General features: G+C 46.7%; 1 protein-coding gene across 6 annotated transcripts in view; it reads left to right on the top strand.

Moving 5' to 3' along the window:
- Nucleotides 1-14,597, top strand: part of SLC4A11 (solute carrier family 4 member 11) — a 252,993-nt gene that overhangs the window by 160,132 nt on the left and 78,264 nt on the right. For 5 of the 6 annotated variants that reach the window (XM_081876743.1, XM_081876742.1, XM_081876738.1 and 2 more), the window contains 3 exons: nucleotides 1,388-1,434; nucleotides 4,669-4,900; nucleotides 6,578-6,659. In XM_081876743.1, coding sequence (XP_081732869.1) covers nucleotides 1,388-1,434; nucleotides 4,669-4,900; nucleotides 6,578-6,659 — 361 coding nt within the window. The remainder of the gene's footprint in view (nucleotides 1-1,387; nucleotides 1,435-4,668; nucleotides 4,901-6,577; nucleotides 6,660-14,597) is intronic. The other variant, XM_081876739.1, reaches the window with a different exon arrangement.

Raw genomic sequence — 14,597 nt, 5'->3', positions numbered from 1 at the left:
GTTTATTTCTTTGACATTTGGTGGGAGGACGTTCCACAGGGCAGGTGCCACTACTGAGAAGGCCCTGTGCTTTGTTCCCTGTAACCTCACTTCCCGCAGTGAGGGAACCGCCAGAAGGCCCTCAGCGCTGGACCTCAGTGTCTGGGCTGGATGATGGGGGTGGAGACGCTCCTTCAGGTATACAGGACCGAGGCCATTTAGGGCTTTAAAGGTCAGCATCAACACTTTGAATTGTGCTTGGAAACGTACTGGGAGCCAAAGTAGGTCTTTCAAGACCGGTGTTATGTGGTCTCGGCAACCGCCCCCAGTCACCAGTCTAGCTGCCGCATTCTGGATTAATTGCATTTTCCAGGTCACCTTCAAAGGTAGCCCCACGTAGAGCACATTGCAGTAGTCCAAGTGGGAGATAACTAGAGCATGCACCACTCTGGTGAGACTGTCTGCCGGCAGGGAGGGTCTCAGCCTACGTACCAGATGGAACTGGTAGGCAGCCACCCTGGCGGCTCAGATGCCCTGCAGGTCTAGTGCAGCCCAGGGTGAGCCGCCCCTCCTGCACACCCATAACTCCACCACTGCTGAGGCTCCTGCAATGCAGGAATCTAAACGAAAGCATCTATGCCACTTGGCCACCCAGCCTCTGCTGAGAAACCTCCAAGGAAGGAGAATCCACCACTTTCCAAGGGGGTCCGTTCCACTGTCAAACTGCTCTTACTTTCAGAAAGTTCTTCCTGATGTTCCGTCGGAATCTCCTTTCTTGTAACGTGAAGCCATGGGTTCGAGTCCTGCCCTCCAGAGCAGGAGAAAACAAGCTTGTTCCCTCTTCCATGACATATTCGAAGATGGTTTTCATATCTCCACTCAGTCTCTTCTTTTCCAGGCTAAACATCCCCAGCTCCTGTGATCGTTCCTCATAAGGCCTGGTTTCCAGACCCTTGCTCATCTTGGTTGCCCACCTCTGCACACCTTCCAGCTTGTCAATATCCTTCTTAAATTGGGGTCCCCAGAACTGGACGCAGGCTCCAGGTGTGCTCTGACCCATTGGTAGTGGAGATCCTAATCAGCTCTCCACCAAGCTGTTATTAACCATGGAATGCAAGGTTTCAGATTCCTGGTTAGCAGCGGGTTGGAGTAAACCAGATTTGGGGGTGCAACGCATCGGGGAAGAGTTAGAGCCCCATGGCTCAACCCAAATCAAAGCTGCTTCCACAGAAAGAAAATTGCTCCAAGAGCTCTCAAATGCCAGAATTTGTAATCTGGTTCAGTAGCTGGCCTTTCTGAGATGAAACGGGATGAATATTTAAATACAAAAACATGGGTCACAAAGCTGGGATTTTTTCCCTAGGTGTGTTGCGAACCCACAATTGCAACTTTTCCTCTTCTTTTCCAGCAGAAAGCGAAGGCGCTGGGTGCGTTTTATTACACACATCAAGAAAAGTAGGTACAATTGTCCTTATTTATTATTGTTGTCTTTTAAGAATAACTTGCCTTTAACACACTCTCAGCGCAGAAAGGCGCTTAGCCTTTCTCCAGCCATTCCCTTTTCCGTAGAGTAGAGGAAATGTGTGTCTCTTGCTGTCTCTAAAAATCTGTTCCCCTAAATCCCTAAAGTTTGATGTTCTTCTGAAATAATAATGATTTTCACTCTCCTTAGTGCAGTACTTCTCCCTTTGATGATGCTGGGGATGGTAATAATAATATTAATAATAATACAATTTTATTATTTATATGTCACCTGTCTGACAGGGTATTCCTGCCTTACAAGAGGCCCCCAGACCCAGGGGTCAATTGTGGGCTCTCCTAGCTGCTTTTTTTCCCTTGCCGACAAGATTCTTCCCTCCCCAGGACAGCTTTGCATCTTTCTTGGGGGTTTCTGCCTGCCTGGAATACGCCTTTGAACTCTTGCAATGCATCTGAGAAAGATCAGAGAGGGGTCTGTGGGTGTGCAGAAAATAGCCTACTGCACAAAGGTGACATTTGCTCCACCCACTTTTCCCTCTGGCCCCACCCACCACTGGCATGCAGCCCCTGAGAAGTTGCCCAGAATCAAACGCGGCCCCTGAGCTCAAAAACATTCACCGCCTCTGCCTTTCCAGAAGAGAACGTAGAACCAAATAAACATAAGTCTTATAAGTCTCTGAAAGTTTTTGTAGACTATGCAAGTCTCTGAAAGAAGCAATGGGTCAGATTCTTATCTGATGAAAACAAGCCGTAAAGCTTTGTTATATGACGTCCAGCGCTGCCGAAGTGGTCCGCAAACAGACGTAGTGAACAGTGATTCCGGATATACCCACTGTTTCGTGGAATTCTTCTTCAGCGCAGCAGAAGGATACAGAAATGCTTCATAAACCCATCTATATGGTGAATGGAATTGTATAACAGCAATATCTGTGGAGCAGTGGTCATAAAGTTATTTGGTTCTATGTTTTCAAGAGAATCCACCAAGAGTGCACATTTAGTGACTTTCAGAGATTTAGAAGATTTCTGTTTATTTGGTTTCTCATATTGTTCAATGTTCCGTATAGACTATATAAAGAGTTTATATTGATATTGCATTGTTGTACTTGGTCATCGTGATGCCTTGGATATTACTGATAATTGTTTGCAACACAGGGGTTTAATTGTTTGGTTACTTATTCCGGAAGAGAAGGCAGGCTTCTCCTTACGTTGGGCCGAGTCTGATACTGGCAAATCACAGAGCATATTTGTGCAGAAAAATATGACTTTGACCAAACTGCGGGAGGCAGTGGAAGACAGGAGGGCCTGGCGTGCTCTGGTCCAGGGGGTCACGAAGAGTCGGACACGACTAAACGACTAAACAACAACAACAACAACATTTGTGCAGAAGGCTCTCAGTTCCGGCTTGGAAAGGCTCCATCTCCCATCAGCCACAGCCAGCATGCCCAATGAACAGGAATAATGGGAACTGTAGTCTCACAGCATCCTGAATACCACAGGTTTCTCCATCTCTTTGTGTAGGCAACATTGAGGTAGAGGAGCCCAATGGTCTGTTTCAGAACAAAGCATCTTCCTGACATATGAATTATAGCTCAGTTGCCCTCTCCACAGGCCCCTCGTGCCCCATCCTGGCCGCCTTATGCCAGTATTTATTTACGACTTCGTATAGCTATAGTAACATTTGCCCCCTGCCAACAAACGGTGCGGCGATGAGTGCATAATTACCGTAAAGGAAAGTTAGATTTCCTGTTTCACAAGCACCGGTGCCAGCTCTGCAGCCTGGCAAATTAAAGCAGCCTTCCTAAAGCTTTAATCTTTTCTGCCGACATTCTTCCACTGTAGCCCACTCCCTCGAAGGGGGCGATGCCTTTGATGTATATTCCTGCCTGTTAACCTATCCCAGGCTCTTCCTTCCGCACTCGGCGGTTGTGGCAGTTTATGCGCAAGGAACGCATGAAATCCCATAAGGCGCTTATCTGCTTGCTGGGTGGAGAGGAAGGCACCTCTGAAACCCAAAAGGTCTTGCTCTTTGTGCCCGAGGGGGGAGCTGGCCGGGCAAACAGTTGGCAGCGCTGACGGGGATTCCTGCTCCATCCTAGATGGTGGGCATTCAGAATGAAAGGCAGAGACCAGGTGTTTTTCAGGGTCTGCCCTCTTTGTCGTCTTGTACCTCTTCTGGGGAGGGACGCGGGTGGTGCTGTGGGTTAAACCACTGAGCCTAGGACTTGCCGATCAGAAGGTCGGTGGTTCGAATCCCCGCAAGGGGGTGAGCTTCCGTTGCTCGGTCCCTGCTCCTGCCAACCTAGCAGTTCGAAAGCACGTCAAAGTGCAAGTAGATAAATAGGCACCGCTCCGACGGGAAGGTAAACGGCGTTTCTGTGTGCTGCTCTGGTTCGCCAGAAGTGGCTTAGTCATGCTGGCTACATGACTCAGAAGCTGTACACCGGCTCCCTCGGCCAGTAAAGCGAGATGAGCGCCGCAACCCCAGAGTCAGCCACGACTGGACCTAATGGTCAGGGGTGCATTTACCTTTACCTTTACCTCTGCTGGGAGATTGAACTTTGTCCACTCACATTAAGCAGTTGGGGAACTGAGGCCGAAGGAGGGTGACTTGCGCAGAACCTCCTAAGTCTCCTTTAAAATAAAAATATAAATCAACTTCTTCCTATCTGGGTTGAGCTGCTCAAGACCTCAGCCTGGCTTGAGTATATTCCTTAAATGAAAGTAGCATGCACCTGACTGTTTCAAAGTGATGTTTGCATAACTCGTTGGTGAGGAGCAAGGACACGCAACTTATGAAATTGTGTTTTTAAAAAATATTCTCTTCTCTCTTTCTCAGCTGCTTTTGTCATGGTCTGGGAAAGGCTGTTAGGGCTTTACGGTGGGGCAAGGCAGGTGGGAAAAGCCATTGCCTGATAAACAGCAGAAAGTCTCTCTTACCTCGGATAATGTAATAGAAAAGATTCAGAAATTTGGGGAAGTGGCAGGATTTAAACTAAATAGGAACAAAACTAAACTACTAGTCAAAAACTTGAAGGAAGAAGAAGAAAAGGATTTAGAGCAAAATATTGAGATAGAAGTCCATAAAAAGGTTAAGTATTTAGGCAATATGGTTAACATCACAAAATATAAACTTATATAAAGATAATATGGAGCAGAATGAATCTCTCATTGCTAGGGAAACGTTTCTAAGGCATCGCCTTTCCGTTGCAGTACCTAAAGTTAAAGAATTTTGAGGAAGAAATCCGAGCTCACCGTGACCTCGACGGGTTCCTCGCCAGAGCCAGCATCATCCTGGACGAGACGGCAACCTCTCTGGACGACGTCCTGCGGGAGATGCTGAAACACTTTGCGGAGGACTCTGACAACGCGGAGCCCAGCTGCAACTTTGACAAAATCATGAGCACTTTATTCACCGATTCGGGGGCCCCCAGAGAAGGGAATGGTGAGATACCTCTTTTATTTCTTTCTATTTGTCTGAACTGAAAGAGGTCGAGCGTCAGTCCGAAGCCCTGGAGATATGCTGCCAGTCAGTGTCGGCAACACAGAGTTGCGTGGCGAGTTCCCGCCCTTCCCCCAGTGGAAATAATCACACAATTATTAAGGTTAATGGCCTAAATAAGGACACAACTTTATTGGTTACAGGTGATGAGTGGTATTGGCTTAGGCATTGGTCCTAACCGACTATATCCGACTTCAGCCCGTCCGCTTGAAGTCCGGGAAGGGTTAACCACCAGTAGGGGGAGTCCTGCTGATGCACATCAACTAGGAACTCCCCCGGGGTCACCGATAGGGGGCGTGCCTTAGACCCTCACCTCCCGGGCTTCAGACAGGGCCACGCCCCCCGGAATCCTTTATCGGACTACCCTTCAATATGCGGGGCCGGTGATGGCGCTACCTCCCCTCTTCTATCTACAGAACTATACCATTGCCTAACCGCCAATACCAAGGAAGTTGTGACGATTTGCTACCAGGTAGGTAAAAACCAAGTGGCTGGTGCCAGTTTGCCAAGTGGAAAAATTCCTACCAGGCCCCTCAACGGCGACCAACCAAGGTCCATAGCAAGGTCAAGGAACGAAAACCTTAAAGGGCGGGAGGGTGGGAAAAGCAGGAACAACTGGCGGGCGGCAAAGAGGGAGATCCCCGGCCGTGCCTGCTTTTAAATCGGGCAGGCCACGCCCCCAGAGCCAGACGATTGGCCAGCCAGGGGGTGACAAGGCCAGGAATCCCCCCAATCATGGGGGGGGGTGTGTGGAAGTGGCTTTAGATGATCCCAATAGTCTGATGTTTTAAGGCGAGGTTTTCCTGCACTGCTGCTACCTCTGGCATTTTTATTTATTTGTAAAACTTCCACCCCCTTCCCCTTCATCGCCCAGCCCTCTTGAGACGGGTTACATAATAAATGGACACGCACAATGGACTCGACCAGCGTGACATGAAAACCCCCAAAACAGATTAAGAATGGACCTCTGGAACGAATTAAGTTCTTGACCCAAGGTACCACTGTATAAGCATCTGATGAGTTTCTGTGGTTTTGTTTCGCTTTTGTTGTTGTTTTAAAGCTATCGCGTATATGAAAAGAGTTGAAATTATCACATGTGTATGACAATATACATAATATAATGCAGATGGAACCTCTCTGATATGTAGCGGGATGGAATATACACACTCATTTGTCACTGAATTAGCCTCTAGCATTTTCTCTCTGCTTTTTGTCTCCCATAACACTGCTTGTGTCTTCGGTCCCAGCCATGCTTGGCCAGAACATTTCGTTTCCCAATTAAGCAGGAAGTTGCAAAATGGAACGATCCTACCCTCTCGGAAAAACCTACCAAGCCACATTAGCCATTGTTCCTCTTTTCTTTTCAGCTTGAGAGAGGCTGAAACTTCACACTTCAAAGCTGCAATGGGTTTTTCAAGGATGGTGTTTCATTGAGATTTCCCTTTTTTTAATGCTTCTTATCTCTTTATACCAAGGCCATTGAGCAGCTGAGAGCGACCCGGCCTGTTAAAAAGCTCAGATAATAGTTTGTGGCTGAATGAAGATGTAATTCCATATATGATAGGCCTTGAATATAATTCGAAATGTATTTAATTTCCTCTTCCTCCCCCTTTTCTGCAGTTCACCTCTTGTCAGATACAATTCAGGGCGTCACAGCGACAGTCACTGGGGTACAGTATCAACAGTCCTGGCTTTGTATCATGTAAGTACAGTATGTTTCTGTTGCCAGAGCATCTCTGTCCAAACTGTGTGGCGGGCAATATATTTTTTCTCTCTTATCGCAAGGCTCCATCTCCTTTTTCTCCTTTCTGTTTCCCAAGGGAAAGTGCTATAGCTCAGTCCTAAATTATCTGCTTTTGCACACAGAAGCCCCTCCAAGTTGAATCCTCGGCTCCTCTAGGTAGGAATGCCTCCAGCCTCATACACTGGAGAGCTGCTGCCAGGCCAGTGTAGGCAGTACTGGGCTAAATGGGCCAGTCGTCTTGACTTGGTATACAATAGCTTCCTGTGTCTAGGGCGTCGGGTTTGGTTTAGAACAGGCCACATGCCTACAGATCAATTGAAATCCAGTGTTTTTGCAAGCAAAGTTATGGTGAAAAGGACTACTCCATTAGGAAATCTTGTCAAAGAATCATGGAAGTTGGAAGGGACCCCAAGGGTCATCTAGTCCAACCCCCAGCAATGCAGGAATTTCAGCTCAAGCATCCCTGGCAGATGGCCATCCAACCTCTGCTTAAAAACCTCCAAGGATGGAGAGGCCACAACCATCTTACGGTCAAATTAGCTCTTCCTGTTAGAAAATTCTTCCTGATGGTTAGTAGGACTCTCCTTTCTTGTAACTTGAAGCCGTTGGATTGAGTCCGGCCCTCCAGAGCAGGAGAAAAGAAGTTTACTTTCAACCCATCCTTCTGCACAGAATCTCACAAACATCTCTTTGCTTTATAAGACTAATAATTTATCATTTCTACCCCGCCCATCTGGCGGGGTTTCCCCAGCCACTCCGGGTGGCTCCCAACGGAACATTAAAAACAGAATAAAACTTCAAACATTAAAAACTTCCCTAAACAGGGCTGCCTTCAAGTCGGATAGTTGTTTATTTCCTTGACATCTGATGGGAGGGTGTTCCACAGGACAGGTGCCACCACCAAGAAGGCCCTCTGCCTGGTTCCCTGTAACCTCACTTCTCATAGTGAGGGAACCTCCAGAAGGCCCTCGGCGCTGGACCTCAGTGTCCAGACTGGATGATGGGGGTGGAGACGCTCCTTCAGGTATATTGGGCCGTTCTTTATCTCCCATAAATTAACACCCCCCTCCCAACTGCTGGGATAACCCCTCTGTAGAAATTGAGCCAGTGGGGGCTGGTTTGTATGGAGAAATGGGGCACTGCCCCACCAACCTGCCCTTCTCACAACCAATCCAGGGGGTCGCACTTCCTATCAGGTTCCTGCTCCTTAAGCCACAGAATTCACAGAACCATGAACTCTGGAGTTGGAAGGAATCATGAGGGTCATCTGGTCCAACCCCCTGCAATGTAGGAATCTTTTTATCCAACATGGAATTCGAACCCATGACCCTCAGATTAAGAGTCTCGTGCTCTGTCTTCCAACCTATCAGTCCCAAAAGGCGCCACTGACTGCTGGCTTTCATTTCCCTCTTACACCTGGGGAGGTTATGCCAGCCCACCGTAGAAATATAAAAGAAAGTAAACTGGGACAAAAGCTTGGAACATTTCCTCCTGATAAGCTGCGTTGGAAAAGGGCCATAACTTGGCAGAAGAGCACCTGCATTCGATATCCCAACGTCTCCAGACAAGGCTGGGAAAATAATCCTTTCTGAAACCCCGGAGAGCTATTGCTCATCTGCATAGAACAGTGACCCTCAAACTTTGCAGTTAATGCAAACCTTTTAAAAATTGCTGGGGGTCTTGGCAGACCACTTGGCAAACTTTCGTTTTCTTTTATCAAAACCAGTGCCGTTCAATGGAAATTGTGGGCCCTCGGCCAACCGGCTAAAAAAGGCCCACTTTTCCCCCCTTTAAAAAGGGAGTTATTGGGGGGGGGGGAGAATGAGCAGGCTGCACCCGCTCTGTTGCGGACATCATTGGCATTGTGCTTCGTAAATCTGGCACTAATTTTATCAGCTTTGGTTGTGATGATCAGGGGCTGAGTCAGTCAACCTTCTTGACTTTTTCCACAACTGAGTGGTGGTGCTAACAAACAACCCTTTGAAAACCTCTGCTCCAAAAGATGCTGTAGTAGGTGGACCAATGGCTGGCCTTTGTAGAAGGGAGCATCTTGTGTTTGCAAAGCCATCTGATTGGGAGAATTACCTTGCAAACTGGGTAAGAGGTTCCTTTAACCAGGGTAAAGAGACCCCTGACCATTAGGTCCAGTCGTGGCCGACTCTGGGGTTGCGGCGCTCATCTCGCTTTATTGGCCGCGGGAGCCGGCGTACAGTTTCCGGGTCATGTGGCCAGCATGACTAAGCCACTTCTGGCGAACCAGAGCAGCGCACAGAAATGCCGTTTACCTTCCTGCCAGAGTGGTACCTATTTATCTACTTGCGTTTTGATGTGCTTTTGAACTGCTAGGTTGGCAGGAGCAGGGACTGAGCAACGGGAGCTCACCCCGTCGCGGGGATTTGAACCGCCGACCTTCTGATCGGCAAGCCCTAGGCTCTGTGGTTTAGACCACAGTGCCACCCACGTCCCTTTTAACCAGGGTAGCCTTAATGCAAAAAAAATCAAAACATAAATAAATAGTCTCTTTGTGATGGTTAAGCAAAAAACCAACACAAAACCAGAACCCACACAGGAACACAATTCTTAACAATTTTCCATTCACTGATTTTCGGCAGCTAAAAGTTGTTCACGTTTTGGTGACTGGGAAAGGAAATGATGCACATTTAACTGTAAATGTATAATTTGTGTGTGTTTGTGTGATGCTGTGACACTTGTACCAATGGTCTTTGGTGAAAGTTTAATGCTGGAGGAATTAATTATTCCCTGAGCACCTTTTAAATTTGCTTTGTGCATCCTTTCTTTGAGGTTGAAATGACACAGGCTTTGTAAATATATGTCTTTTTAAAGCACGTTCGAGTTAATAAAAACTCTGACCTTTCAAGCTCTCGGAGACATAGGGTTTTTTCCCCCTTGGAGAAAAAGAAAAGTCATTTGGAAAAAAAAGAATTTGGCTGGTGCTTGGCTTGTTCATCCCCCTGAATGCTCTGTTGTGAGGACAAAGAGTGTGTCTAGGACAATTAGTTTCTAATAGAATCTGAGTGCGCTTGCCTTTTCCAGGAAAGATGGGCCAGGCTGAGATTCTCAGGGCTTTGAGTCGGAGGAGAGCAGCAGAATGGATGTTCTTATGTGATAGAATTATTATTAAGCGAATTTACAGCCTACCCTTCATTGCAAGAGATCCCAGGGCAAGGGACGGCACTCACATTACATGAAACAATCCATCATAAACTAGAAAAATTAGAATGAAGAATCAGTACAGAGCGGGCTACTCTCTGTCAATCAACAAATGCACTCTAAGACTGCAAACACCTTATGCCCATATAACTCAGTACTGTACAGACCAGAATTCCCCAACCTGTTTCTTTGTACAGTGGTATCTTGGTTGTTGAATGTAATCCGTTCCGGAAGACTGTTAGACTTCCGAAACGTTCGACAACTGAGGCGCAAAGGGCGGTCAGCAAAGTCAATGGAGAAAAAAGAAAAAAACTGAGGTACCACTGTAGATGTTTTGGACTACAACTCCCATGATCCCCGGTGTGCTGACAGGGGATTATAGGAGTTGTAGTCCAGCAACAGCTGGGGACCCAAGTTTTAGAAACGCTGCTCTAGATGTTGGGCACAGTGGGCTTGAATTATAGAATCAGGATTCCCCTCACGGGAATTGAACCTGCAACCTTGGCATTATCAGCAACATGCTCTAAGCAGCTGAGATAGCCAGCTGGCTTTAATTACTGCAACACACCCTATGTTGTTGTTGTTGTAGTAGTAATATATTATTTATACCCCGCCCATCTGGCTGGGTTTCCCTAGCCAGTCTGGGCTGCTTCCAACCAAATATAGCATCAAACTTTAAAAACTTCAATACAGCATCAAGCTTTAAAAACTTCCCTAAACAGGGCCGCCTTCAGTTGTCTTTTAAAAGTAAAATAGATCTGCTGGGAGGGCGTTCCACAGGGCAGGCACCACCACCAAGAAGGCCCTTTGCCTGGTTCCCTGTAACCTCACTTCTTGCAATGAGGGAACTGCCAGAAGACCCTCGGAGCTGGACCTCAGCTGGACGATGGGGGTGGAGACGCTTCTTCAGGTATACAGGACTGAGGCCATTTAGGGCTTTAAAGGTCAGCACCAACACTTTGAATTGTGCTCGGAAACATGTGTAGGGATATATGTAGCTGCTGCAGAACAAAACTTATAAATTGTTGGCTGGCTTATCCCACTGACATGATAGAATTTCTCTACTGAAGGTATTGCAGTAGAGTTTTGTCAGTGTGGTTTAACATGGTCACAAAGCAGAAAAATGAATTGGGTTTTTAGATAGAGCGATATTTTATTAGTTGTCGTATAGCTTCGCCTGCAGATTTTCGTCTTAAGACCGTTATAAGATTCCACTTCATTAGTTTCTCATTATGAGCTTTGCAAAATCTGGCATTTTCTTTGGCGCTGAACATTATCCATGTGATGTGTATAATGCACTATTGAATAAGAGAAAGAAGAATGTTTTTAAGATGCATTAACAATATGAAGGGGGGAGGGGAGAAGAGAGACCAGGACGTGTGCTATCTGTAAACACTCTGACGTGATGTGTGAAATATCTGCTTTGAGGATGGAGAACCTTCTAGACCGCCCACCAAGGTCTCCCTTTGGGTAAACTCATGATGAGACCCTTCCTGTATGTTAATAGAGGTTGTCTTCAATCAGGCACTATGAATCACAGGTGAGCAGGTACATTTTGCCCGAAAAACAGCAACCCCAAACACCCACACACCTCTCCTAAAATGTTCCAACCAGTGCGGCTGTTTACCCACAATTCTTATCTCTCAGACATCTAATTGTGTTTTTGTCAAGTCTTTGGAACGGAAGATTCCCACGCTAGGAATAAGCTTTAAAAAATTTCAGTCTTGGCTGGGTAGAAAAACATGAGCGCTTGACGACGACATTACAACAATGTTATATGGCAGGCCTGGGGAACCTCAGGTCCTGAGGCCAGATGTGCTCCCCCCCCCCCAGATCTATTTGTCTGGCCCTCAGGACCCTCTCCAGACTTCACCCCGTTCCCAGCAACACCCCCTACTTGCTCAGTTTTGCACCCTCCTTGAGTATTTTTTCCTTTAGCTGAAATGTGTTCTCCAGTTCTGAAAATGCATCTCGCTTCCTTGGATGGAGGCTTGAGTGGGTTGCGTAGCAACTAGCCTACTGCACAAAGGAGAGACCTGCATTTGTTTTTCGGCCCACTTCTGCATCTGCCCACCACTTGAACACGGCCCCCAGAAGAAGGCCGAAAAGCCCCCCTCCCATCACTTCTACAAGGCAACCGTCCTCATATAAAGTTCTCTCTCCCGGGAGGCATTTGCTGGTGAGATTCACAACACACCTCTTTGCGTTCCTGCTCTCTGACCATATTTTGATGTGGGAGAATTTCTTAGGGAGCAAAGGTTCTGGTTAATTAAATGCATGTGGCAAGCTGCTGTCGATTCTGATGTTCCCTTCTTCGGAAGGCAGGCAGCCGCGAGGAGTGAATAACACAGAGCATCTGAGTCATGCATCCTTCCGTGGCAGCCTTCGTCAACCTAGTGCCCTCTAGACATTTTGGACCACAACTCCCAAAATGTTGGTCGTCCAACACATCTGGAGGGCACTTGGTTGAGGAAGGGCTCAAGAAACTGGTTTATAGCCAAATATTTCTGCTAGTATGTTGGCTAGTTTTCTACACACACACACACACAGAGAACTTTTGTATGTCTTATTTTAATCAGAGTAACCACATGTACTTTTGCTGGACAGTGGAGGATACGTTAATTGCAATGATGACTCTTAAGAAGCTATTTCCCCCATATCCTTCCCCCACTGTCTGCGTTTTAGAAAAGCTTTAAATAGCACTGTGAGTTTTGTTTTGTTTTGAACAATGTGTTATTGTGCCTTTATGTATGCGTGTATTTATATATATTAGAAACACTTTATAAATACAGGGTATAAGCAGCAAAGATGTTAAGGCACTTGAGGTTTGTCAGAAAACTTGCTTCTATTTTTAAGACCTTGTGGCCGGAAGTGTCTCGAATTGTCGCGTCCCAACTGTGGGCATGAACACAAACGCATCGTCCCTTGTTGCTCTTTTGCAGGCGACACTTTGGACGCCGATCTGCTCTGTTTGAAAACGTGTTTTGTTATGCTTGAGACCCAAAGAGGCCAACACAGTGCCTAGTGAGAGGGTGGTATTAATTGATTAGAACACGCAAATGAGCAGAGGATGTCTTCTCTTGTGGCGTGAAAAATCAAAGCCGCCCAAAAGGGAATCCATTAAAGTCTGATCCTTGCACCAGCAGCAGTTGAAGCACATACACACACACACAAAATAAACTTTGCCCCAAAGCTTTTCTTCCTAAGTCCATCTGTCAAATCCTGCAGCTGGCACAGATTTCTTCAGAGAACAGTCTGGATAGTATCTGCAAAAGCTGTCTTGCCAATATAGATGACTTCAACTTAGCTCTCTCTCTGGCATTGCTCTCCACTTGAAATGTACAGTCGATTTTCTTTCAGAATATTCTCCTGAAATATGGCATTAAGATGCACTATGTGGGAAATTGTCCAAGAAACCACGGTTTATTTTTTTCTCTGTGAACTGGCACATCCTGTGTATATCGAGCATTGATGCTGATTTGTTTGCTTTGGAAACATGGTTGGCGATTCCTTCAGGGTTAGCGCTGCCTTCTCCGCAGGCGGGTTGGATGGAATTGTGTTATCACGCACTTTCCTCGTGGGGCTACCTTTGAAGGTGATCCGGAAACTACAACTAATTCAGAATGCGGCAGCTAGACTGGTGACTGGGGGCGGCCACCAAGACCACATAACACCGGTCTTGTAAGACGTACATTGGCTCCCAGTACGTTTCTGAGCACAATTCAAAGTGTTGGTGCTGACCTCTAAAGCCCTAAACGGCTTCAGCCCAGAATACCTGAAGGAGCGTCTCCACCCCCATCGTTCTGCCCGGACATTGAGGTCCAGCTCTGATGGCCTTCTGGCAATTCCCTCACTGCGAGAAGCAAAACTACAGGGAACCAGGCATAGGGCCTTCTCGGTAGTGGCGCCCACCCTGTGGAACGCCCTCCCACCAGATGTCAAAGAGATAAACAACTACCTGACATTTAGGAGACATCTGAAGGCAGCCCTATTCGGGGAAGTTTTTAATGTGTGATATTTTAATGTATTTTTTAATCTTTGTTGGAAGCCGCCCAGAGTGGCTGGGAAGACCCAGCCAGATGGGCGGTTTACAAATAAATTATTATTGTTGTTATTATTATTATTATTATTACTATTATTGTTTTTATTGCAAAAAGTCCAACAATTTGGGGAAGTGGGTTACAGCACGGGCAGAAACCACGCTGAGTCCGCCAGAGCCTGTCTTCCCATATTCAAATATATTTAATATGTGTTTCTCTTGACTACGGCACCACAAAGTGGTATCATGCCACTTTAAAGAGTCATGGCTTTCCCCAAAGAATCCTGGGTTGCGTAATTCATTAAGAGTGCTGAGATTTGTTAGGAGATACCTGTTTCCTCCTCGCTCCCCAAGCTGAAATTCCTGGTGCTCCCTGGGAAGAGAATTAAGCCAGTCTGAGCATAACTGCATCCGCAGAGGCATTTTCCCACCCACCTTCAGGTGTCACAATTTGATGGGTGTGATATTTTCTGCCTCCATGCATGGAGGAATTTCCATCTCCGGTACTCAGAGACTTATTGAGCTTAGAAGGCGGCAGTTGTCATCTTGACAGCTCCTGGGAGCTTGTCTGCAGAGCTCATTGGGCCTCCTCACGAACCTGCTTGCTCAGGTTGTTCGGGGGCTATTGTGTGTGTGCATGCAAAGAAGCAAAAGTCAGCTCTGTGTCCTTCAATCAACTGAGACTT

The sequence above is a fragment of the Podarcis erhardii genome, assembly GCF_964252035.2.
Source record: "Podarcis erhardii genome assembly, chromosome: 9".
Classification (NCBI taxonomy): domain Eukaryota; kingdom Metazoa; phylum Chordata; class Lepidosauria; order Squamata; family Lacertidae; genus Podarcis; species Podarcis erhardii.
The sequence above is the reverse complement of the archived record's forward strand: the minus strand, read 5'-3'. Positions and strand labels throughout refer to the sequence as shown.